The sequence below is a fragment of the Hyperolius riggenbachi genome, chromosome 12 (genome assembly GCF_040937935.1).
Source record: "Hyperolius riggenbachi isolate aHypRig1 chromosome 12, aHypRig1.pri, whole genome shotgun sequence".
Taxonomy (NCBI): domain Eukaryota; kingdom Metazoa; phylum Chordata; class Amphibia; order Anura; family Hyperoliidae; genus Hyperolius; species Hyperolius riggenbachi.
The window spans coordinates 119,714,377-119,739,457 of record NC_090657.1 but is presented as its reverse complement, the minus strand read 5'-3'; the positions used below and the strand labels follow the sequence as shown (position 1 = coordinate 119,739,457).

The following is a 25,081-nucleotide window of genomic DNA, read 5'->3' as shown; positions in this document are numbered from 1 at the left end:
GATGGTAAAGTTCTCACCGCCTCTCCTCTCCACTTTGCGGTGTATTGCAGTCTGCTCCACTGCCCAGGGGACTCCGGGGATGCCTGCCGTTTCTCCTCCCTGCTGTGACCTCTCTCTCTGCCATTGCCTGTGTTTTGCCTGCACACGTGTCCAGGTTTTCACTGCTACTAGCAGCCTTTCATTGCCGGTCCTCCATCCGCCACTCGTCTTCCACTCTCCTCGGGCGCCGGGTCATCCAGCTCCACCCCGCCGCACTATGTGCGCCTAGTCTGGCCGCGCATACTGACACACTGGGGGTTCTCTAAATGGCGGTTCTCTCCACGCCGAGTCGGGAGCTGCGGATTACACTCCCTCACTTCCGCATGGCGAGCTCCTCCCCCTCTATCCTGCAAACAATTTTTTGATCCCGAGGAGGCATGATTAGTTGTTTTAAGGAGAATTATATAATAAGCTTTATATTCACATAAGTACATTAGAAGCCCTATATGTTTTAATAAGCCTTAACTTGCTGAAAACTCTGTTTAAGGCCCCGTTCACACTTGCGGTTCGGGTCCGCAAGTGTCCGGGGGTCCGGGTCCGGTGGCCGCAAAGAGACCGTACGGGTCTCTGCGGTGGCCACAAGGCGGCACAAGTTGCGGATCCGGAATGTATCAGTTCCGGCTACAATAAAGTAGCTGGAACTAGATACATTGCAGTGCCGGAAAGGCACTGCAAGCATGGGAGATACCGGCGAGTAGTCCGGGCCCCCCAAGTGGCATAGGACCGGTGCTGGAAGCATCCGGTCCTATTGCCAGTGTGATGGGAAACATCTGTTTCCCATTGCACAGCATGGCCGCATACGAAGGGTCAGGATCCGGACCGGGTCCGCAGCCTCACCGGGACGGACTGAAAAATAGCGCATGTTGGAAAAAAAGCCGGACCGTCCCGGAGCTGCGTTCCCGGACCGGATCCGGATCCGGACGGTGCACGAGTGTGAATGGATACATTGATTAACAATGTATCCATTCACCATCCGCTGTGTACGGAGCGTTCCGGGTCCGGGGAAGCCGGACCTGGAACGCTAATGTGAACCGGGCCTAAGTGTCAACCTGACCAAACTTATGTCTGGGAAAGGACAGACACGTTCCAAACTAATTAGCAGAAGGACACCTTATCAGAAATGTGTCATAAATGACATTGTTTAATGTTTGAAAGTCCAAATGTCTGGGGCAAATAAGTCAACCAGCAGACAAGATTCAGGCAAAAGATAAAGGTAGGAGGCGCCCTCTAGTATAGCATAGTAGCACTTAAATATTTAAGAAATTCACAGGGTAAGAATAAAATTGTCCTACCTGTGTTGATTGATACTCAGGTCGGAATATTAATCAAAGATTTTTTATTTTTTATTTATTGTTTTGAATCAAGCACTTGGACAACGCGTTTCGCGACATCAGTCGCTTCCTCAGGTCAAATAAGCGTGCTTGAAGAAAAACAGACAAGGATGGCGCTCAGAAACATATACATATCACATTAACACATAATGCATATTTCATAGATACAATGTAAAAATGATAAGACATCACATAGAAAATATCGCATAAAATCCAAGAAACCGTATCCTCAAAAAACAACATATGTATAACATATAAAAAATAAAAGTTCTAGATATAATACAATATATCAAAAATAAATCATATATGACTCCCCGTATAACCATAAATATATAATAAAAGCAACATATCTTAGATCTATATACATGCAGGTGAGAGGTATGAAAGTATTTTAGCCACCAATATAATAATTAGGGTCACGGTATAAAATACAACCATTAGCATAGACAGATCTCAAATGGACCCAGGTCCAGTGCAGATGAAATAAAAGATGGTATATAGAGGGGGCAGTCATGTGGACCGGCCCCCCTCTCCCTTCCTATGGAGTTAGTCAATGTGTGGGGTGGGGAGACCCTGTTAGGTAATGAACAGGGAGGCTAGTTAGGACGGCCAGAAATGTGAGAGGGACAGTAGGGGGGAAGAGAGAGAGGGATAGGTGTCATATCTCAATCCGGTAAGGCAGCACGGAGGTAAATTAGACCCATGGGGAGAGAGAAGGAAGGAGGCGGCTTACCTCTAGAGCTATAGTGTATCGCTGGGCGCCATAGTGGGCGCACGAACTGAGCGTCTATATATCTATGTCCATAGTTCCTAAGGTGGGGTCATGTGATGTGCGCAGGATTGCGTCACACCCTGTACGACGGATTTCCGTCATGTGACTTAGGGAAGAAAGGGCGGAAGTATATGGCACGCCATCTTTCATGTGGCCATATAAGGGGATAAAATGAGGGGCGGAAGTGATTCCGCGGCCTTATGTGAAGGCCGGAAGCGGGGAGGGGTAAAACATTATAGTGGCCATCTTGCATGTGGCGGTTCAAGCACAGAGGGTGCTGAAGGTATCTGGACTCCTGGGGCGGCCATATTTGTAGAGGCGCCCCAGGAGCCCAGCCCTCAACCGCAATATACGATATATATTGTATATAGGGAATCCAGCCTCACCTATTAGGTCGTAGAAGTAGTTTCTAGTTTTAATTTCAACCTTCCACCCTTCATTTTAAATACCGGTGAACTACTAAGATCTCAGAATATATATAATCTGAGTTATGCCTCATACCCCTGACCAAACAATGTCCCCCCCCCCCTTTCTCGTCCCCCTCTTTCCCCCCCCTCCCCTCCTTTCTCCCTCCCTTCCCCCCCCCCACCTCCCTTACCTCCTTCCCTTCAATATGTGCTGATGCATATAGGCTTGTCCCTGTATCCCCACACTCCGATTCTTACCTGTAATATATTTTTTAATTATATATATATATATATATTTTAATTTTAGATTTGTATATATTTATATATTTTTGTATTTTTATATTTTTGTATTTTTATCTGATCCATTTTCATCTGATCCACTACTATTATTGCCCTTAGATAGTACTATCTGCATTGGAAAAGAATACATTTGTCCAATATTCATTATATAGGCCTCTTGTTATCAATTTCTTATGCCATATAACTTAATCTTTATTAGCGCCTCTACAAATATGGCCGCCCCAGGAGTCCAGATACCTTCAGCACCCTCTGTGCTTGAACCGCCACACGCAAGATGGCCACTATAATGTTTTAGCCCTCCCCGCTTCCGGCCTTCACATATGGCCGCGGAACCACTTCCGCCCCTCATTTTATCCCCTTATATGGCCACATGAAAGATGGCGTGCCATATACTTCCGCCCTTTCTTCCCTAAGTCACATGATGGAAATCCGTCCTACAGGGTGTGACGCAATCCTGCGCACATTACATGACCCCACCTTAGGAACTACGGACATAGATATATAGACGCTCAGTTCGTGCACCCACTATGGCGCCCAGCGATACACTATAGCTCTAGAGGTAAGCCGCCTCCTTCCTTCTCTCTCCCCATGGGTCTAATTTACCTCCGTGCTGCCTTACCGGATTGAGATATGACACCTATCCCTCTCTATATATTTATGGTTATACGGGGAGTCATATATGATTTATTTTTGATATATTGTATTATATCTGGAACTTTTATTTTTTATATGTTATACATATGTTGTTTTTTAAGGATACGGTTTCTTGGATTTTATGCGATATTTTCTATGTGATGTCTTATCATTTTTACATTGTATCTATGAAATATGCATTATGTGTTAATGTGATATGTATATGTTTCTGAGCGCCATCCTTGTCTGTTTTTCTTGAAGCACGCTTATTTGACCTGAGGAAGCGACTGATGTTGCGAAACGCGTTGTCCAAGTGCTTGGTTCCAAACAATAAATAAAAAATAAAAAATCTTTGATTAATATTCCGACCTGAGTATCAATCAACACAGGTAGGACAATTTTATTCTTACCCTGTGAATTTCTTAAATATTTAAGTGCTACTATGCTATACTAGAGGGCGCCTCCTACCTTTATCTTTTGCCTGAATCTCTATACCCTACTAGCTAGGGAGGGTGTCCCTATCTTGGTATAGGGCACCCCTTTTTTCTCAGGAGCAGCGACCTAAAGGCCGAGTGGAGACGGTACTTCTCCACATATGCTGATGGTGGTTGCCTTCAAAAGCAACCTACCTTTGTGAGTATATTACCTTCTATCATATAGTCCCATTGTTGAGACGTTATTACACGATATCGGGCTCCCGGTGTCCCTGTGTTTTTTCTATCTTATCTAGTCCAGCAGACAAGATGGCTGGTGACATCCATTTTTAATTATTAACTGCGTCAGAAATGACCTAACCAAATGTCAATATGTATAAACAAAAATCTGTTATGGTTATTTAAAATGTCAACTATTTACAGTATTCAAAACAAAGATAGCGTTTGATGCACGGAAGTTTCAGCCAATCAGAACCTAGGATTTAGGGAAAGTCCAGATTAGGCAGCCATATTGCATCCAATCACTATAAAAGTAGGAGCTGAAAGCTCATAGTTTGCACTAGCCTACCAATCTCCTGCCTGAGAAGACACACGAGGCAGAAGCTACCTTCCCACACGTGGTTCTAGATGCTGAAGAGATGACAGAGAAGAGGTAATATGCTTAATATTCTGGTGATTTACTTTATTAATTTTTAAGCATTAAGTTATTTTAAGACGTTAGCAAGAAGTTTTTTAGAAGCTATTTTTATGCTATTTCTTTAAGAAGATTACTTCAAGTTTTACATAGCTACTAGATACACAGTTATTGATACAGATGAGACTACTTTTGATCTTATTCTACATAACACAACTGTTATATTCTTTTTTGAATGTGCTTAGAAGATTGATGATCGCTTGGCTTTAAAGCCTTGACAAGATGGAATAAAGTTAAGGAAGGAAACACTACTTGGAACTGTTCATATTTTGTATATATGCTGTATGATAAGCAAATACAATTTTTTATATAAAATCATATACTGAGTGCTCTGATTCATTTCAAGGCATACCGTCAATCTATAATTACTGTTATAGAGGGTTCAGACCCCGCTATGCCAGATTTATATGATGGCAACGCTTTAAAGACTGGTCCTTTACTGAGGCAATCATGAAAAAGGCAAGAACTCAGGTTTTTGACAGTTGGCGCCTAACAGTTGATGGTTATCTTGATTGTTATCTTGAAATATACTTTCTATGGTGGAACCATAGACCATAGTTTTCTATCGCGATAAGAGAATAAAAAAGTACTTATACACATATATAGAGTTGGATATGCATATGAAGCATCCAAAATCTGAAGCAAAGAAGGAAGATATTCTTATGCTTTAAAGTCTCACAGAAGAGAATTGTTAATGAGCACACTCAGTTTATAGTCTATGAAAAGACTTAGAAGAGAAAATAAATACTTTGGCCTATCGAACCTAAGAAAAGGAATAGTGCTACATGTATTTTATATATCTGACAAAATGAAGATATTGGAGCAGTATACTGAAGCAGAGTGTATAGCTACACAAGACAAGCTCAGTGAAAAAGAAAAGTAAAAGAGCAGTTTTTATCAAACAAAGAACATTTTTGATATATGAAGAGGTTCTGCTAGCGAGAATTAACATTGTTTTTATACTAGACAATTAAACATTTTGAAAGAAAAAAGAAAAAAACTTTTTGAAAGAAAAAAGAAAAGAGCAAAATCCTGTTTTAAAGACGTATGGCTCTTTAAAATAGAAGACTGCAGATACAAGACAAGTTACAGCAGGTATAAATGAGATGTAAGAAGAAACTTTTGTTTTTTGTTTTTATTTTTGTACTTTTTTTTAGATCAAGAATCCTTAGTGTATGCAGCATACCAGATGCCGACACAGGAGAAGACAAGACAATCCTCCAACTGGCAGCAACACAACCTCTATTCAGAAATAGACTTAAAGCGATATGACACTTGATTTTTTTTTTCTCTTAGACTACAAATGAAAGGTTGTTTTTTTTACCGCTTATCTCAGTTTTTTGGTTGATTAAAAAAAAAAAATACTACTGTCTTCCTATACAGACATTAATAAAGTATCATGCCAAGAAGGAAATAGAAGAAGAATGCACTAAGTGAAGATTCAAGTGTTTTATTTGTTTTGTTTGTTTTTAATTTTTGTCATGAGAAGCTAAGGGAGTAGTGAAGACTCAGATATAGCAGCTGCCATGTTTAGATGTAACGGATGAACATACAGAAGTGACCATTAAACAAGAAGGTTTTTAATTTTTATAGCTCTACCCCCAAGGGGGGAAATCTCTACTTATTTTTGTGACTACGTTACACAAAGAAGGTTTTACTAAAGAAGAATTGAAAATGTTGCTACTGAAGCTTGGACGTCTCACAAGATAATCTCTTTTGTCTGAACCAAAGAAGACTCCAAACAAGCATTCCTTGCAGGCACCAAGAAGAAACCCGCTAAGACAAGCGATGAAAGCCACATGCTAGAAGACTATGCAAAGATATCAACATAAAGACGAGCCATTGAAAGAGGCTATGCTATAAGAAGCTCTGATCTGAAAACATCTGAAGAAGAAACAATTGGAACTGGAGTAACCAGAGAAGTGTGAGGACCAAAAAGTACTTTTACTTCTTTAATAACTCCGACCACTGGTTGACGCACCAGCTGAGAGATGATCGAGACAGTACTAAGAGGAAAGTGGGCCTGAAGGAATACAAGAAAAAAAGACCAGACAGAAGAAGACATCAGGTTAAAAGATAAATGATCCAGAGATAGAAATAGACCTGCGCTGCCTTGATGCTCTGATGGGTACAGGTGGTGCTCCAAGTGCTGGGTGGTGCCAGTGGTCTTAAGCAAAAAAGTGAAAGAAAACGGAGCGCTCCTTGGTGCATTAACTTTTTACTTCAAATAGACACGCAAAATTGATACACTTACAGTGTGTAGGTATAAAAAACGCTTGTCAGGCCTGCCGGCAGTTCTCTCTGTACTCCTGTGCCTGACCAGGGCAGCAGGAGCGATGTTGTCAGCGGGAGCTGAACGCGGTGGGCGGGGCCAGGTTGCGCTGAAGCCGTATGATGTCATGATGCATTTTGGCGTGACCACACCTTCGTCACCTGACAAAGGCGTGGTTACGCTGAAATGCGTCCTGACGTCATACGGCTTCAGTGCAACCTGGCCCCACCCACCGCGTTCAGCTCCCGCTGACAACGTCGCTCCTGCTGCCCCGGCCAGGCACAGGAGTATGGAGAGTACTGCCGGCAGGCCTGACAAGCGCACTTTATACTTGCACACTGTATTTTGCGTGTCTTTTTTAAGTAAAAAGTTAATGCACCAAGGTGTGCTCTGTTTTCTTTCACTCATAAATAAGGTTATCAGGTGAGTGAAGAGAGAGCATTGGAAGATGGAAAAGGAGATATTCAGTTTTTACAGATAAATCAGATGAACTAGAAGAGGACATATTTTTGACATAGAAAATATCAGAAGATTGTTATAATTTAAGTCGGCCTCAGTTATCTGGACTGAGTTTTAGGTAAAAGGCTTGTTCGCAGAGTATACCTTTAAATAGAGGTTTCAAAGATGCAGGCAGAAGCATCTCAGTGTCTGCTTGAAGCAGATGTTACAAGCAGATACTGAGAAGATGTTCCTAGTCCAAGGTCAATAATGCTTGCTGTGTGAGAGTCAAGTTATCTCACAGTCTGTGAGATGCAACTCTAAGAAATTGCTCGTGTCGAAGCAAAAAGGTGAATTATAACAAAGCAGATGAGTGAAAGAAGGTTTTTATGGACATTTGAAACTACAATAGAGACTGTTACATCACATCAAGATTTCAAGATCAAGACTAAGATGTCAAGATCATCCAGTTATAGAAGAAGACAGCCAAAGTAAAGATTTTTGTAGAGGACTGATAAATACGCATCAATATTCTATTTTTTATTCCATATACAAAGAAGATGTGGAAAATATAGATTTTTCTACCTAAGCAGTGATAAATTGCCATACTATAACTACATTAGCGGATACATCAAAATAAAACTTTAAAATAAAATAAAGACTTATGAGAAGTTACAGGATGAAAGACATTCTACAGGAGAAACAAGGAGATGACTGTTCATAATAATGACATACAGCAATCAAGCTGGTTCTATAGAAGACTGCACTAAGCTACATTATATGTACAAGATGATTAAAGGCCTAAGGTGAAGAATGAAGCCTGGATTGATGAAGACTTGTAGCCTCCCTGGCATTCTATTTCCCCAGGATTTCCGTGCAAGAAGTGGTTCAATTAATTTCCAATCATTTTAAACTTTTTTTTTTTGCAATCATTTTTTTTTATTTGGTCGGGATCCCCCTTCTGGGGGGGGGGGGGGGGGTCCCTGTTCTTTTCAGGCTGTTGGTGGCCTTTGGGGACCCCCCTTCTGGGCAGGGAGGGGGGCCCTGTCCTTTGCAGGCTGTGGGGTGTCCCCATTCTATGCTGGCTGGTAGTGGCCGGTGGGGACCCCCCTTCTGGGCAGGGAGGGGGGCCCTGTCCTTTGCAGGCTGTGGGGTGTCCCCATTCTATGCTGGCTGGTAGTGGCCGGTGGGGACCCCCTTTCTGGGCAGGGAGGGGGGCCCTGTCCTTTGCGGGCTGTGGGGTGTCCCCATTCTATGCTGGCTGGTAGTGGCCGGTGGGAACCCCCCTTCTGGGCGGGGGGGGGTGTGACCCCTTCCTTTGCGGGCTGTGGGTGGCCTTTCCCTCCCTCTTCCCATCCCCTGTGCAAGCCCCCCTTCCCCCTGAACCCCTTCCCTCGGTGTGAGTCCTGTTCTACTCACCCAGGCTGTCTCCAGCGGCGGCGCAGAATCCCTTCTTCCTCCATCCCCGAAGTCTCATGCTCTGTGTAATTACCGCTACGAGGCTTGGTGACGTCACTGAGCCTCGTAGCAGTAACGTCACAGGCCGGGACTTCGGCGTTAGAGAAAGAAGGGATTCTGCTGGCGCCGCTGGAGACAGCCTGGTAAGTAGAACAGGACTCACACCGAGGGAAGGGGTTCAGGGGGAAGGGGGGGCTTGCATGGGGGATGGGAGGGGGGAGGGAAAGGCCACCCACAGCCCGCAAAGGACGGGGACACCCCCCCCTCCGCCCAGAAGGGGGGTCCCCGCCGGCCACCCACAGCCTGCAAAGGACCAGGACACCCTCCCGCCCAGAAGGGGGGTCCCCGCCGGCCACTACCAGCCAGCATAGAACGGGACACCCCCCCCCTTGCTGCACAGAGGGGATCCCCGCCGGCCACTACCAGCCCGCATAGGGAATCCCCCTGCACAGAGTGGACACCCGTCCGCACACATAGGGGGAATCCTTGCACGCAGCACATCTCTGCCCCGCCAGCTGCACAGGGATTCCCCAGGGTGGCTGGATGCTTGTTCTGTATGCTGGGGGTAGCACAGATCGCTACCCACAGCGTGCAGTCAGGCATCCAGCCATCCTGGGGAATCCCTCTGATGAGGGAAAATTGCAGCGGGCGGTGCAGAGAAACAGGAAATCTCCCTGGCGGGATTGACGAGCTCAGCTCGTCCAAAACACTTTCAGCAAGTTTTTGCTGGACGAGCTGAGCTCGTCCAGAACGCTAGGGAGGTTAAATACATGAAGGAGAGAACAAGTTATGTACACCAAGAGACTAGGGCCCATATGCAATTCACATTTTCACCTGAGTTTTCTCCTAGGAGATAATTTTTCAACTTCAATTTAAAATAACTTTCCAGCACTTTTCAACTAAAAAAGTACCAAAAAGTTGGAGTAAACGGACTATCAGAATTATTTTGTGTATGTTCTTGCTTTCTGGTAGCTTAAAAGGCATTTTATTGATAAGTTTGAAAATAACACCTAGGAGAAAACTCAGGAGAAAAAGTTAATTGCATATGGGCCTAGGAGAGAAATCCATGCCTTAGGTAATCGACTGATGAAGTTCAAGGAGAAAAATTTCAAGTTGATACTCTATTCAAGAAGTGTGACGCTGAGGACAATAGTTTACTAAAGTGATGAACAGATAACAAGAGAAAATGTTTTTTTAAATGGATAAGGATTTACTTACTGATGTCAAGCAAGCTATGATAAAAGCCATGATGCACATGAAGCCACAAATGAAGGCACGCACGTGTAAGGATTCCTCCTGTGGCGTGTTCTGTCCGTTGCGGTGGAGCCGCAAAAGGACAGTTCTGGCTTGTCAGCCTGCATTCGGTTGTGCATTCGCAATGAGTCACATATTTGCAATTGCTCTGCAGTTCTGGGCAGCTCAGAATGCTGGCATCATTCCACCAATGGCTTACTATAGCTGAGCTGCAGCCAGATAGCCCTGGAATTCCTGCATGCATTTGTTATAATAGTCTTTCAGCTAGCAAATGGTAATCAAGCCAGCTCAGGATTGAATTATTACCATTCAGCTGTGTGGAGATTTGCATGCTTGCATCCATTGGCTGATGCCAGCATAAAAGTCTGCCTCCCCTTTTAGACCTTGCCCGTCATAGTTTCAGCTCTGTCTAAGCTGTTACTGGGTCCTTTGATACTGTGAATATTTCCTTGTCTTGCTACTTTCTAGTTCAGTTATCTTGTGGAGCTACGATTATATATTCCCCACGGGGACATATATACGTACTCCTTCTAGTGCAGAGATTTTGTATTGCCTAGCTTAGTACACTGTATTGCTCTAGATCCTAGCTAGTCTTCCTTGATTATGTTATATATTGGTTCATCACCAATATATACTTATTCTAGTCAGCGTTTGTTATTTTCCTTGTATTCGTGCTATGGTGAAATATCAGTGCCGCTGACGCAAGTCCTCCTCCTCCCCCCAGCCACGAACAATACCACGGGAACGTGGAGCAACAGAAGCCCCCTGTGACGGCTGCTGCGGTTCTTCTTCTGCCGCCGCCTCTTCCTCCTCCTCCACAGAAACACCTTCCTCATCCGAGTCTGACTCCTCTCCTTCCCCACACGACTCCTCCTCTTCCTCCTCCTCCCCCCTCTGTGCTGCCGCAGGTGTCGAGGAAACATCTGGTTCAAATGAAAATCGCTCCCACGACTCCTCCTGCCGTAACTGTTCCTGTTCACGCTCCTCCACAGCTTCATCCACCACTCGACGCACGCCACGCTCCAGGAAGTAAGCGTAGGGGATCAAGTCGCTGATGGTGCTTTCAGCGCGACTCACCAGGTTGGTCACCTCCTCAAACGGCTTCATGGTCCTGCATGCATTTCGCATCAGTGTCCAGTTGTTGGGCCACAAGGATTGTGTCCTTCTACTGTAATTATACAGGTACTGGGTGACGGCTTTCTCCTGGTCTAGCAGGCGAGAGAACATGAGCAGAGCGGAATTCCAGCGAGTCGGGCTATCGCAAATTAGGCGTCTCACCGGCAAGTTGTTTCTCCGCTGAATGACCGCAAAGCGTGCCATGGCCGTGTAAGACCGCCTGAAATGACCACACAAATTCCTGGCCTGCTTCAGGACGTCCTCTAAGCCTGGGTACTTAGAGACAAATCTTTGCACGACCAGATTCAGCACATGTGCCATGCAGGATACATGTGTCAGCTTTCCCAAATTCAACGTGGAAATGAGATTGCTGCCGTTGTCACACACCACATTGCCAATCTCCAGCTGGTGCGGGGTCAGCCATTGCTCCACCTTTTTGTTAAGAGCAGCCAGGAGAGCTGGTCCAGTGTGACTCTCCGCTTCGAGGCAAGACATGTCTAAGACTGCGTGACACCGTCGTACCTGGCCTGCAGCGTAGGTTCTGGCGAGATGGGGCTGTGTAGCTGGAGAGGAGGAGATGGCAGCACCGCTAGAGTTGAACTGCCACTCAACCAAGGAGGAGGAGGAGGATGACAGTGAAGAGGATGTAGCAGGAGGAGAAGGAGAGGAGGTGGCAGGAGGCCTGCCTGCAAGCCGTGGAGGTGTCACAAGTTGGTCCGCTGCGCAGCCACGTACTCCCTGCTTGCCTTTGGTCACCGGGTTGACCCAATGGGCTGTGTACGTAATGTAGCGGCCCTGCCCATGCTTGGCAGACCAGGCATCCATGGTCAGGTGGACCCTTGACCCAACCCTCTTCGCAATAGATAACACCACTTGCCTCTCAACTGCACGGTACAGTTTGGGTATGGCCTTTCGTGAAAAATAAGTGCGGCCTGGTATCTTCCACTGCGGTGTCCCAATGGCCACAAATTTACGGAAAGCCTCTGACTCCACCAGCTTGTATGGTAATAGCTGGTGAGCTAATATGTCCCCCACGCCAGCTGTCAGACGCCGGGCAAGAGGGTGACTGGCAGAAATGGGCTTCTTCCGCTCAAAGACTTCCTTCACGGACACCTGGCTACTGCTGTGGGCAGAGGAGCAGGAACCGCTCAAGGGCACAGGCAGTGTGGAGGAGGGTGGCTGCTGTGAAGGTGCAAGGGAGAAAGCGGATGAAGATGATGCACCGGAAGGAGGAAGAGGAGAAGGAGGGTGGCTTGTCTTTTGGGTGCTGCTTTTCCTCTGGTGTTCTTCCCATTGCTGTTTGTGCCTTTCATAAGGCACTTGTCCCTACGTGAGTGTTGGCCTTTCCACGGCTCAACTTTTGGAGGCAGAGAGAACAGATGGCTTTGCTCCAATCTGAGGTACACACGGTAAAAAACTTCCAAACCGCTGAGCCCCCCTGGGGAGATGGCACTACGGTGGCATCAGCAGCTGATCTTGAAGGGCATGTTGGCTGCCTGTCCATAGCTGGCGATACATGGTGCCGGACACTGCCCCCAGCTGTTTCTGAGGACGAGCTCCCTCTACTTCTTTCATGGACTCTTCTCCTCCTTCTCCTCTCTGGCTCCCCCTCTGAACTGTCCCCCTGGTCATCTCCTCTATTGGGAACATACGTGGCATCCGTATAATCGTCGTCATAATCCTCCTGCCCAGCTTCGCTTTCCTCAGACACCTCCACAACTGCACCAACATCAGGTGGTTCTTCATCCCCCTCCTCACACGTTACGTCCATACTATCGCCACCTAACTCAGACGAATGAGGTGGTGTACCTGCGCCTTCTTCTTGTTGTTGCAGTAGTGGCTGTGAATCAGTGATTTCACCACCACCAAATAACTCCTGCAAAGTGTCAAATGCAGCAGATGTGGTGCTTGTTGTAGCGCTTGTGGCTGCGGGAGATGAGGTGTTCTGTGTTAAATACTCAACCACGTCCTCACAATTTTGGGAAGTGATGGCACGTGCCTTCTTTCGAGCACTGTACTTTGGGCCAGGTCCGCACGAAATCAAAGCAACACCATCTCGCACAGACCTGCCGGTGCCAGGTGGCCTTCCTCTGGGTCTGCCTCTACCTCTTCCTCCACCTGGTTTGTCCATTTTGTCCATCTCGGGGGGATGCTAGGTATATGCAGTGAAGTGGGTTCACACAACCCAAAGGTAGTTATATGCAGTGAGGTGAGTTCACTCAACACAAAGGTAGTTATATGCAGAGAGGTGAGTTCACTCAACAAAGGTAGTTATATGCAGAGAGATGAGTTCACTCAACAAAGGTAGTTATATGCAGTGAGGGGAGTTCACTCAACACAAAGGTAGTTATATGCAGAGAGGTGAGTTCACTCAACAAAGGTAGTTATATGCAGTGAGGTGAGTTCACTGAAGACAAAAGGTAGTTATATGCAGTAAGGTGAGTTCACTGAACACAAAAGGTAGTTATATGTAGAGAGGTGAGTTCACTCAACACAAAGGTAGTTATATGCAGAGAGGTGAGTTCACTAAACAAAGGTAGTTATATGCACTGAGGTGAGGTCACTCAACACAAAAGGTAGTTATATGTAGAGAGGTGAGTTCACTCAACAAAGTTAGTTATATGCAGTGAGGTGAGTTCACTCAACAAAGGTCAGCCATTGCTCCACCTTTTTGCAGTGAGGTGAGTTCACTGAACACAAAAGGTAGTTATATAGAGAGGAGTTCACTCAACAAAGGTAGTTATATGCAGTGAGGTGAGTTCACTGAACACAAAAGGTAGTTATATGCAGTGAGGTGAGTTCACTCAACAAAGGTAGTTATATGCAGTGAGGAGAGTTCACTCAGCACAAAGGTAGTTATATGCAGAGAGGTGAGTTCACTCAACACAAAGGTAGTTATATGCAGAGAGGTGAGTTCACTCAACAAAGGTAGTTATATGCAGTGAGGTGAGTTCACTCAACACAAAGGTACTAGTAGCAGGGCCGGCCCGCTCATGAGGCGGGGTGAAACTTTTGCCTCAGGCGGCACATTTCTAGGGGCCGCACCCGCCCGTCCGTGGGTGCGGAGAGCCGGCCGCCGAGCTGGAGGGGTAGCGGGCAGGACGGGGGTATTGGGCCTAGCGGCGGGGAGGGGGGTCGGCCCCCCCTCCCTCGCCTGAGTCCCCCGATCTGCGCTCCCCTCCAGCCTTAAATAGTTAAGAAGCAGCCGCTACTCGTAAGAGGCACGGGCGGGGAGGACTCACCTCTTCCTCGCTCCAGCGTGCGCTCCACTGACGTCACTTCCTGCAACGCTGCAGGAAGTGACGTCAGTGGAGCGCACGCTGGAACGAGTAAGAGGTGAGTCCTCCCCGCCCGTGCCTCTTACGAGTAGCGGCTGCTTCTTAACTATTTAAGGCTGGAGGGGAGTGCAGATCGGGGGACCCAGGCGAGGGCCCCGCTGCAAGACCCAATACCCCGTCCTGCCCACTACCCCTCCAGCTCGGCGGGGGGGGGGCGGAGGCGGCAATTTAGGTATATGCAGTACTGGGTAGTACAATGTGCAGCTCCCTGTCACACACACAGGTAGTCACTGAATGTGCTGCTGCTGGCTGGGCTGCTGGCAGTGACACACACACAGTATGAATTAGCAATGCTGTCTAAGCAACACAGAGAAAAAAAATACACAACAGGATTAGCTCTGAAAAGAGCTGTTGAATGAGGGGTGCTATTTAAGCAATTAGATTCAGCCAGGAGCAAGTTCACAAGCCAAGAGCCTGACTAATCTGTCCCTAGGAGAACAAGTCTGCAGCAGCTCGCCCTATTCTGACTAGCAGCAGGCACACGAGTGAGTCTAATGGCCGCCAGAGCCTGCCTTATATAAGGGGGGGTGGGGCTCCAGGGCTGAGTGTAGCCGGATTTTCTACAATGTGCCTGCTGACTGTGATGTAGAGGGTCAAAGTTGACCCTCACTGGAACCGTTCGCCGGCGAACCGTTCGGCCCATGTGTATTCACTACTAAAGTCGGCACAAAATTATGCGTAAATTCATGCGTAATTATGAATGATTACTGAAGGTCAATTGAATTACGAATTTGTAATTACGTGTATGCGTAATTGCAAAAATGTACGCATCATTTTGCGTAATCGTAGTTAGCAGATTACGATCATCACTAATTAAAATCACCCTGACAAGGCTGATTATAATCAGTTCCCTTCGCTTGCAAATGCAACAAGTACAAGGCAATGCAATAATAAATATATTATATAATAATTAAAATCTCATGCTTGATTGTTATATCATCTCTTGATTATAATAATCTTATTTTTTGTGCTGATTTATGTGATTAATAGCACTTCCTTCTCTAGTGAACGCGACCAGTATGATCAGTACAAGTCAACACAAGAGTAAAGAAGTGTGGCGGTGAAGAGGTGGGCGCTGCTGGGGAGGTAAGAGCCTGCTGCTACACACTATACATTTAAACAGGGAGCAGGGACACAAGGGAACTGTACTGGGGACACAGGGGAGGGAAGCAGGGACACAGGGGAGATAGCAGGGACATGGGGGAGGTAGCGGGGACATGGAAGAGGGAAGCAGAGGTGAAGGACAAAGTGGGCGCACAGGCAAGGGAATCCCTGACGTGGCGGCAGGTTGTGGGCTTGTATTGATGGTGTTTTTCATTACAGGTATTGCCCTTTTTCCCCTTGCTTTGACAATACCTGTAATGAATCTTGGTCATGCCAATAAAGCTATATTTGATTTGATTTGATTTGTTTTTAAGTCAGGGATTCCCTGCCTTTGCTGTATAAGACAAACTTTTGATCCTCTTTGGAGGAAGGGGGGGGGGGGGGAGAAAAAGTGCATCTTATAAGGCACCAAATACAGTATTTCAGATTTATAAATGGCTTCTACTTATCATAAAGTGAGGTTCCTGTAGGCAACCTTACACTTTGGCCCTGGCAAATCATTTCATGCTGGATATTGCGTCTGAGATAATTTGGGGATTTTTTTGTTGCAATGTCCTGCATGATACAATAAAGTTTACTATGGAATGTGAATGTATGTATTCCTTGATGAAGGCAAAATCAATCAGTAATTTTTTTTCGTTTTTTAGTTTAGTAAATGACTTCACTTATTTAAAATATTTTGTTGTTCAGTGAAAAACTAGCAATGTTTACCCTGAGAAATAACATCATCAGTCAATCAATGGCTGTAATGCCATACGTATGCATAATCTCCTCTCATACTGACCTTAGCTTGAATGTTTTTTTTGTATTGAAGACACAATTCCAGAGCGTACACAATACTCAATCACCCATTGTCATGCACCAGATCTTGATGCTGTCTGTAACTGTTTGTACCATTTTCTTATCAAGTTTAATTACAATTACTATTATGCATAGGAAGTGTTCTCTTACGTTTTCCGTTGTTTATGTTTTGGTTGTAGCCCATGGGACTGAAATACTCAAAGAGGAAGACCGTCACAGCAACAACAGACAGACACATGACAAACATCATCATCCAGACTGCTGGACTGTATGGTTCTGGGGATAAAATAAAGGCAATAATTATATAAAGGCCACTCATTTAAGTTCTAGTATGTAACTTAAAGCAATCCCATAGAAATTACTCAAAGATGAAATTGTGGTAAAGCTAGCTTCTCCCCATGGCTGAATTGTATACTTCATTGGTGCAGAGGCAGGACATTGATTATCTATTAAGTATGCCAACGGTGGGGGCAGAAAATGAACTTTCAGGAAATCTTCAATACCCTTACCTCTCCAGCAATCTTGAGAACCTTAGTAGGGACAGCCAGTCATACTGGCAAGAGTTTAAAGCTGTATAATATATTGGCCTCGATTCACAAAAGTGCTGTCGGTAAGGTAAATCCGTGCGGGGAAACACCGCTGTCGGTATTTCAGCCTTCTGGGTGGTCATTCATAAAAATGTTTCTAGTTGTGATAGGAGTGCGGAGATATTCCGCTGTAGGCTAGCGTTAGGCTGTCGGTACGCATGCGGAAACAGGAGAAGCTGGCCGAGTCCCTCCGTGCGGTGTTCTCTCTGCTGCAGCAGACCTGCCTGGGAGGTCTGTCCCATTCACTGCAATGTATTCCACATGCTTTTCGCCACATCAGAGGTAGCGGTAATCCTCGTCTGCATACCGCTTCCTCTAATCTTTATGAATTGACATTTGCTACTTTTGTTAAGATAATCACCGCGCAAGGCGGTGATTTATCGCTCTTCTCAGGAATGTCGGCTTTTCATTCGGAAAAAGCCTTAATGAATAGAGATTTTGCTATGTGGTCGGTAAAGTGAGCTGTTTTCAGCATTTCCGCATGCGGGAATGCTTTATGAATCGAGGCCATTGTGCTACCACATGTTTAGCTTTAAGCAATCAGCAACAGGGTTACTTAAAACTGCAGTAATTTTGAAAGTATAACCAAACAGCTTAAAGGGGAACTGAAGAGAGAGGTATATGGAGGCTGTCATGTTTATTTCCTTTTAGACAATACCAGTTGCCTGGCAGCCCTGCTGATCCTCTGCCTCTAATACTATTAGCCATAGCCCCTGAACAAGCATGCAGCAGATCAGGTGTTTCAGTGGTTCAGACTTATAAGTCTGATCTGACAAGACTAGCTGCATGCTTGTTTCTGGTTTTAATCAGATACTACTGCAGAGAAATAGACCAGCAGGGCTGCCAGGCAACTGGTATTGATTAAAAGGAAATAAACATGACAGCCTCCGTATACCTCTCTCTTCAGTTCCCCTTTAAAGATACTAGATAAACTTTTACTCATTGCATAATTGTGTTCCTTTTATATAGTTTATAGGGCATTCCTCAAGCCAAATACTTTTTTTGTTTTGTTTTAATACCCTAATTCCCTTTAAACTAAACAAGCCTCTCCCACAGCTCCTTTTGTGGCTTGGCACGGTAGCAAGGGCTTATGGGAGCTCAGTCTGGGCAGAAGGAGGAGAAGGTTACTAGCCATTGATTTCAGAGGCAGAGGGGAGGAGGGAGGAGGAGAGGGGAATTAATTTACACACAGGCAAGCTGATAGCATCTCCAGCTGTGACAATGTGACAAACAGAACATGGCTGCCCTCATTGTATCACAGGAATAAATAATCATAAACTTTTGAAGCTGTTTGCAGCTAGATAAGATGTGTAAACTATCTAAACTTTAGTAGATAAAATATATATCCAAGTTAATTGTAGTTAATTTTTATCTCGGATCTGCTTTAAGTAAATAGGCAAGGACGAAGCAAAGCTGAAGGTGCAATCTAACATTACAGGATATAGTATGGTGGTGTTTTATGCATGAAAATATCCAGGGCTTAACATTCTGCCTCTGCAGCATAACAGATAAAGAAATCAGTTCGGAAATCAGTTGGGGGGCAAAGATTGAGAGAATATCTGCAAAGAACTGTGAGCTTTGGCATAGAACATAATCAAAATTCAGGGATAACAAATTTGTTTCAGCCCATGAATTCTTGAAATAAACAGACTTTGGAGACACGGGACTTGTATGTGTACCTTAGGTCCCTTCTACATTTGCATTGCAAGTGAGTGTTGCAGAACCCTGTTTTACCGCAAGGTAACGCAACGACAATGCAAGGCAATGTGGCCTAGCACACTTATCGCATCGTGTTGTTTAAGAAGAGCCTTATCCACTGCTTAGCTGCCGCTAAGTCACAGTGCATTACTGCAGCAGATGTAATGTAAATTAATGGGCAATGCAAACCTTTTAAAAAGTTGGCTGTGGCATTGTGGCACACATGCATGGAACCAGGGGCGTAACTAAGAGCCCCCGGGCCCCCCTGCAGAAATTCTGAGCGGGCCCCCCTCCCCCCTGGGGCCCGCTCGTGGCCGTTTTGGGGGGCTGGAGGGGTCGCAGCATGAGGGGAAAACTATGGCCACACTCGGCGGGGAGGGGGAAGGTCCCCCCCCCTCCCTCACCTCCGGCTTTCCCCTCGGCGCTCCCCCCAGCTTCAATAGCTACATAAGTGTAGCAGAACGGCGGGCAGCGTCAGGCAAACATACCTTACGTGCGTCCGGATGCTTCTCGCTCTAGTGACTGACGCGACTTCCTGTTTTATACAGGAAGTCGCGTCAGTCACTAGAGCGAGAAGTGACTGCGCTGGAACGCACTGAAGGTATGTTTGCCTGCCGCTGCCCGCCGCTCCGCTGCACTTATATAGCTATTGAAGCTGGAGGGAAGTGCAGAGGGGAAAGCCCGAGGTGAGGAAGCTGGGGGACCTTCCCCCCTCCCCGCCGAGTGTGGCCATAGCTTCCCCTCATGCTGCGTCCTCTCCAGACTCCAGCCCCCCAAAATGGCCACGAGCTGGACCCCCCGCGGGTGCATGGGCTGCATCCCCTACTGTTACGCCCATGGCCACATGCACTAGAACTGGCCTGGGACCATCCGAGAGCCAGCACCCTGCAAATATGCCCACAAGCTGGCTTTCCTGTCCGGGCAGTTCCTTCACCATGAGACTTCCATTCAGCTGTGTGATAAACTGTTCTTTCTTTAAGTGTTGGGAACAACCGGCATCATTTTTAGCACATCGCCCACACAATTACCTTGCTTTGAATAGCCTTCCCTTTTGTTTTTATTGTTCTGCCCCAGGATCATGTTCTAGATCTCTTCCAAAACTGATTTAACTTTATCTTGTATTTTAGAATTTATTTAATTATTTTTTTGGTATAACAATACAAAATAAACCAAACAACAGTTAATGTGTTGAGTGGGAGTATCCCACTCAACCGGGCTTGAACATCACAGTATGCTTACTAAGAGGGGCATACAAGCATCAAGAGGAGCTAACGGTTTGAAAGGGGTGAGACCTCCGTACCAGTTCCGCCACTTTGTGCTTATAGTGAGGGTCCACCAGTGTTGCCACCTAGTACAGGTCGTTCTCCTTTAACCATTTTTATACGGGGGTCCCTCAACAGGCAGGACGGCATGAAAGACCCTATTTAAACAAGGATGGATGCAAAGATAGTCAGCTCCTATTTCTCACTGAGGTCACAAAAGGTCTCCTCCTCCCCCTAGCCCCTGACAGGTTTCTGTCTGTGGTAGTAGTCTGCTGCTTGTGTAATGTGAGCTGTAGCACACAATTCTATCACACTAGAAGGGGCCAAACCTGTGTGTCAGCGACGGTGTTCTGCCTTTGGAGTATAACACAGACACAGAGCTATGCAATAGTGCAAAAACAATACAGTGATAACAGAGGCCCTGGACAGTGCTGCTCAAATACCCCTTTTCAAAATCCGAATCAAATTCCGATCCGGATACCCAGATATCTGGATCTGAATCGGATATCCGAATACAAACTTTTTGGTATCCGAGTAAACTCGGATATCCGAACCCAATATCCTGGATATCCGGCCGGATTCGTATATCCAGATAGAAAACCGGAAGTGACCTAAAAATGGCTTAAAATGCTTCCAAACGTCTCTTAAAATGGCAAAAACCCATTTCAGAGGTCTCTCTCTCTCTCTCTCTCTCTCTCATCTGAACTTACTATCCGCCCAGATTTCGGATTTCAGATAAGAAATCCGAATTTGCTCGGATAGTCTATTCCAGGGGTGCCCAATAGGTCGATCGCGATCTACCGGTAGATCGCGACTGCCTAATCGGTAGATCGTGGCCTCTTGGCCGCGTCCCATTGAATTTAGCAGCCAGCAGCTGTATATCGCAGTTTCTGCTGCTGGCCGCTGGAGGAGAGAGCCTGGCCAATCAGGGGAGGGGAGGAGAGAGCCTGGCCAATCAGGGGAGGGGAGGAGAGAGCCTGGCCAATCAGGGGAGGAGAGGCGCACAGCCAATCAGGGGAGGAGAGGCGCGCAGCCAATCAGGAGAGGAGAGGCGCGCAGCCATTCAGGAGAGGAGAGGCGCGCAGCCATCCAGGAGAGGAGAGGCGCGCAGCCAATCGGGTGGAGAGGCGGAAAACGTCCGAGTTCCGACTCCACTCACGCTGCCCACCGGAGCCAGGCCTGAAGACCTGGACGCCACCGGCCCTATATCCAGGTAACCTATACTGAAGGGACCTATACCCGGCTAACCTATACTGAAGGGACCTATACCCAGCTAACCTATACTGAAGGGACCTGTACCCGGCTAACCTATACTGAAGGGACCTATACCCGGCTAACCTTTACTGAAGGGACCTATACCCTGCTAACCTATACTGAAGGGACCTATACCCTGCTAACCTATACTGAAGGGACCTATACCCGGCTAAACTATACTGAAGGGACCTATACCCAGCTAAACTATACTGAAGGGACCTATACCCGGCTAGCCTATACTGAAGGGACCTATACCTAACTACATTTCCGGGGGGGGGGAGTGCATTTGAAACACCGGTAGATCTCCTGGCCTCGGCGAATTTTAAAGTAGCTCGCGAGCCGAAAAAGTGTGGGCATCCCTGGTCTATTCGGATTTTAAAAAATATCCGAATTGCTATTCAAAGTTCGGATAGTGGAAAAAGTTCGGATTATCTGAGTAGTTCGGATATCCAAAATCTTGCTGAGCACCACTGGCCCTGGAGCTCCACCATGCTAACTAGTTATGCGACCATGCAGCCATGTTAGATTGGGCAGAAACTGGTCTGTAAGGCCCTTAGATGTGCCAGTGCTGCATGCGCGATCAATTAAATGGAGCAGCTTGGGCGTTGTGATTTATAAAAAAAAAGTATTTTTTTAAATGTCATTTACAAAAAAATTAAGTCAGTGCGTTAGGCTCAAGTAAACGGAGCAGCGTGGCGTCGTGTCATGTCACGTGTACCAGATGCCTGGATGGGAAGTTAATGGGAATGGGAAGTTAATTATAGAACTTTATGATGGTAGCAAGCAGACTGGCTCACTGTACAATCTATTTTCTTTTGTTTTCCTTAAAGAGAATCTGTACTCTAAAATTCTTACAATGAAAAGCATACCATTCTATTCATTATGTTCTCCTGGGCCCCTCTGTGCTGTTTCTGCCACTCCCTGCTGCAATCCTGGCTTGTAATTGCCAGTTTTAGGCAGTGTTTATAAACAAAAGACATGGCTGTTACCAGAATGTGATAGGCTCAGAGGAGTTCAGTCTGTGACTTACATAGAGCCTGCAGGGGGTGTGGAGAGGGTGTGTGTAGCTTCTATCCTATCACAAGCAGAGCTGCACATTCCAGCCTGAGTGCCTGAGCCCAACAAAGCCGTCAGACGAAAGAAGATTAGATTATATAACAGAGATAATACAACCACTGTGCAACTAGGAAAGTCTGCAGTAGGACACACCACATTAGAACAGATATACAGTAGGAACTTATAAGATAGAAGAAATAAGGCTGAATTTTTCTTACAGAGTCTCTTTAAAGCAGGTTTGTCAAATTTATCAAAAATTATTTCTAACGTTATTATATTTGTGTGCTGCTCTTGTTCATGTGTATTGTTTTTTGTGTTTTGCGATCAAGTGCCTTCGCAAAACAGTTATCCCTAGTTGGGTGTTGGGGTTTCCACAACTCAATACAATAATACAATACAATAACAATTCTATAGCGCTTTTCTCCCATAGGACTCAAAGCGCTTAGGCTCTCTCAGATTCAGTAATTGGTAGTAGGATGAAGTATTCACACAACAAAAGTTATATTTCTGCAAATGCCAAACTGAACAGGTGGGTTTTCAGTCTGGATTTAAACACGTCCAGAGATGGAGCTGTCCTGATCTGTTGAGGTAAGGAGTTCCAAAACGTAGGGGCAGCATGACAGAAGGCTCTGGGACCAAAAGTTTCCAAGTGGACTCTGGCTATGGCTAGATTATTAGAACCTGTGGATCTGAGAATGCGGGGATTGCTACGTAGCTGCAACATATCTTTCATGTATCCAGGGCCTAGATTATTCAGGGATTTAAATGTCAGTAGGCCGATCTTGAATAGGACCCTCCATTCTATAGATAGCCAGTGAAGGGAGTGCAGGACTGGCGTTATGTGGCAGTGACGGGGTTGGTTGGTTAGCAGTCTGGCAGCAGTATTCTGTATCAGCTGTAGGCGGTACAAGACCTTTTTTGGAAGGCCAGTGTAGAGAGTATTACAGTAGTCTAGTCGGGATGTGATGAAGGCATGGACTAAGGTTGGCAGATCTTCTGGGGGGATGAGGTGCTTGATTTTTACAATGTTCTTCAGGTGAAAATAGGATGATTTCACCACAGCAGAGATTTGAGTTCTGAAGTTTACATACCCATCAATTAGAACTCCCAGGCTACGCACATGATCAGAGCTGCGTAGATCCGTGCCTCCTATTCCCAGTGGTGAAGACTGCAAGTTAAGTTGTTTTGTTATCATGCTCTGCCCTCCAATCAGAAGGACTTCAGTTTTGTCTGCATTTAGTTTCAGCCAGTTATCATTCATCCATTGCTGAAGTTCACGTAAGCAGGCGTTATAGTTAAAGTTGGGTCTGTCACACCAGGCTTGAAGAAAAGATATAGTTGGGTGTCGTCTGCATAGCAGTGGTATGTCAGGCCATGTTTTTGGATTAGTTTTCCAAGCGGTAGCATGTAAATCGTGAAAAGCAGGGGAGAGAGGATTGAGCCCTGGGGCAGGCATCCCATACTTAAGTGATACAGGGGCGGACAGGAAGGGCCCCATAGACACTTTGTGGGTTCTGCCACTCAAGAAGGATTGGAACCACTGAAGAACTATGCCATCAATGCCACAGTATTCCTGTAGCCTGTTTATCAAGATGTCATGGTCAACTGTATCAAAGGCTGCAGAAAGGTCTAGCAGTATGAGGATTGAGCACTCTCCTCTGTCTCTTGCCATGAGCAGGTGGTTGCATATTTGGATGAGGGCAGTTTCAGTGCTGTGGTGTTTCCTGAAGCCAGACTGGAATGGGTCATAACTGTTGTTTTGTAGGATTTTGGCTTCTAGCTGGAGGTAAACAGCTTTTTCAATTAGCTTGCCCAGAAAGGGGAGGTTAGAGACAGGTCTGTAGCTGGTCATTGCATCTGGGTCCAGGGAGGGTTTTTTGAGGAGAGGCCTGATGATTGCTTCCTTCAGTAAAGCATGAAATATCCCTGATTGTAAGGAACAGTTAACAATTTTGAGGAATACCGGTACGAACAGGTCGGGGCAGTTCAACATGAACTGTGTTGGGCCAGGATCCAAATGCGTCTATATAGACGCACTCTCAGCTATACTTATAGCTGAGAGCAAAAAAGCATCTTTAAACTTTGGCTCCAAGGCTCCCCATTGGTTTCTTATCGACCAATGGGGATCCTCCTGATCCCCATTGGTCTGTTAAGGAACCAATGGGGACCATTGGAGCTAAAATTTAAAGATGCTTTTTTGCTCTTAGCTATACTAAGTATAGCTAAGAGCAGTGCGGCGGAGGCGGCGTGTGTGGCGTCGGGGCGGCGGAGATCTTCTTCAATCAACATGTATCAGAAGGTCGCAAGATGGAGGATACTGTCGTGGGACCTAATTGGCATGGCAATTTTTTCTTAAAGGTACAGGTAAGTATTTGTGGTTAATTTAGAACATTAAAGGACTTTTCTCGTTGTTGCGTTTTTATTTCATTTAACCCTTTATTGAAATGGGTAAGGGGTACTTTGCACCCCTATACTCATTTATCCTGGGAGGGGCATGGGCGTAGGGCCTGGGGTCGCAGCAGTCGCCTTCGCGACCAGGTCAGGCTCCTGAAGAGGCGGGGGAGGGGCCCGGGGGGCCCATGCCCGTTTCCAGAGCCGTGCTGCCTGTGCCGCTCGCTGCCCTGAATGCTGAGGCTCCCCCCTCCATTATAGGGGTGGGGGCACCTACCTAACCTGACCTATCCTGGCGGGCAGCTACCTATCCTGGCGGGCAGCTACCTAACCTATCCTGGGGGGCACCTACCTATTCTATCCTGGGGGGCAGCTACCTAACCTATCCTGGGGGGCAGCTACCTAACCTATCGTGGGGGGCATCTACCTAACCTATCCTGGG

The 25,081-nt window shown here is 46.2% G+C and overlaps 1 protein-coding gene across 1 annotated transcript in view; it reads right to left on the bottom strand.

Annotated features, from left to right (window-relative positions):
• GRIN2C (glutamate ionotropic receptor NMDA type subunit 2C) overlaps positions 1-25,081 on the bottom strand; it is a 1,474,164-nt gene that overhangs the window by 875,294 nt on the left and 573,789 nt on the right. The window contains exon 8 of the mRNA XM_068262140.1: positions 16,542-16,667. Coding sequence (XP_068118241.1) covers positions 16,542-16,667 — 126 coding nt within the window. The remainder of the gene's footprint in view (positions 1-16,541; positions 16,668-25,081) is intronic.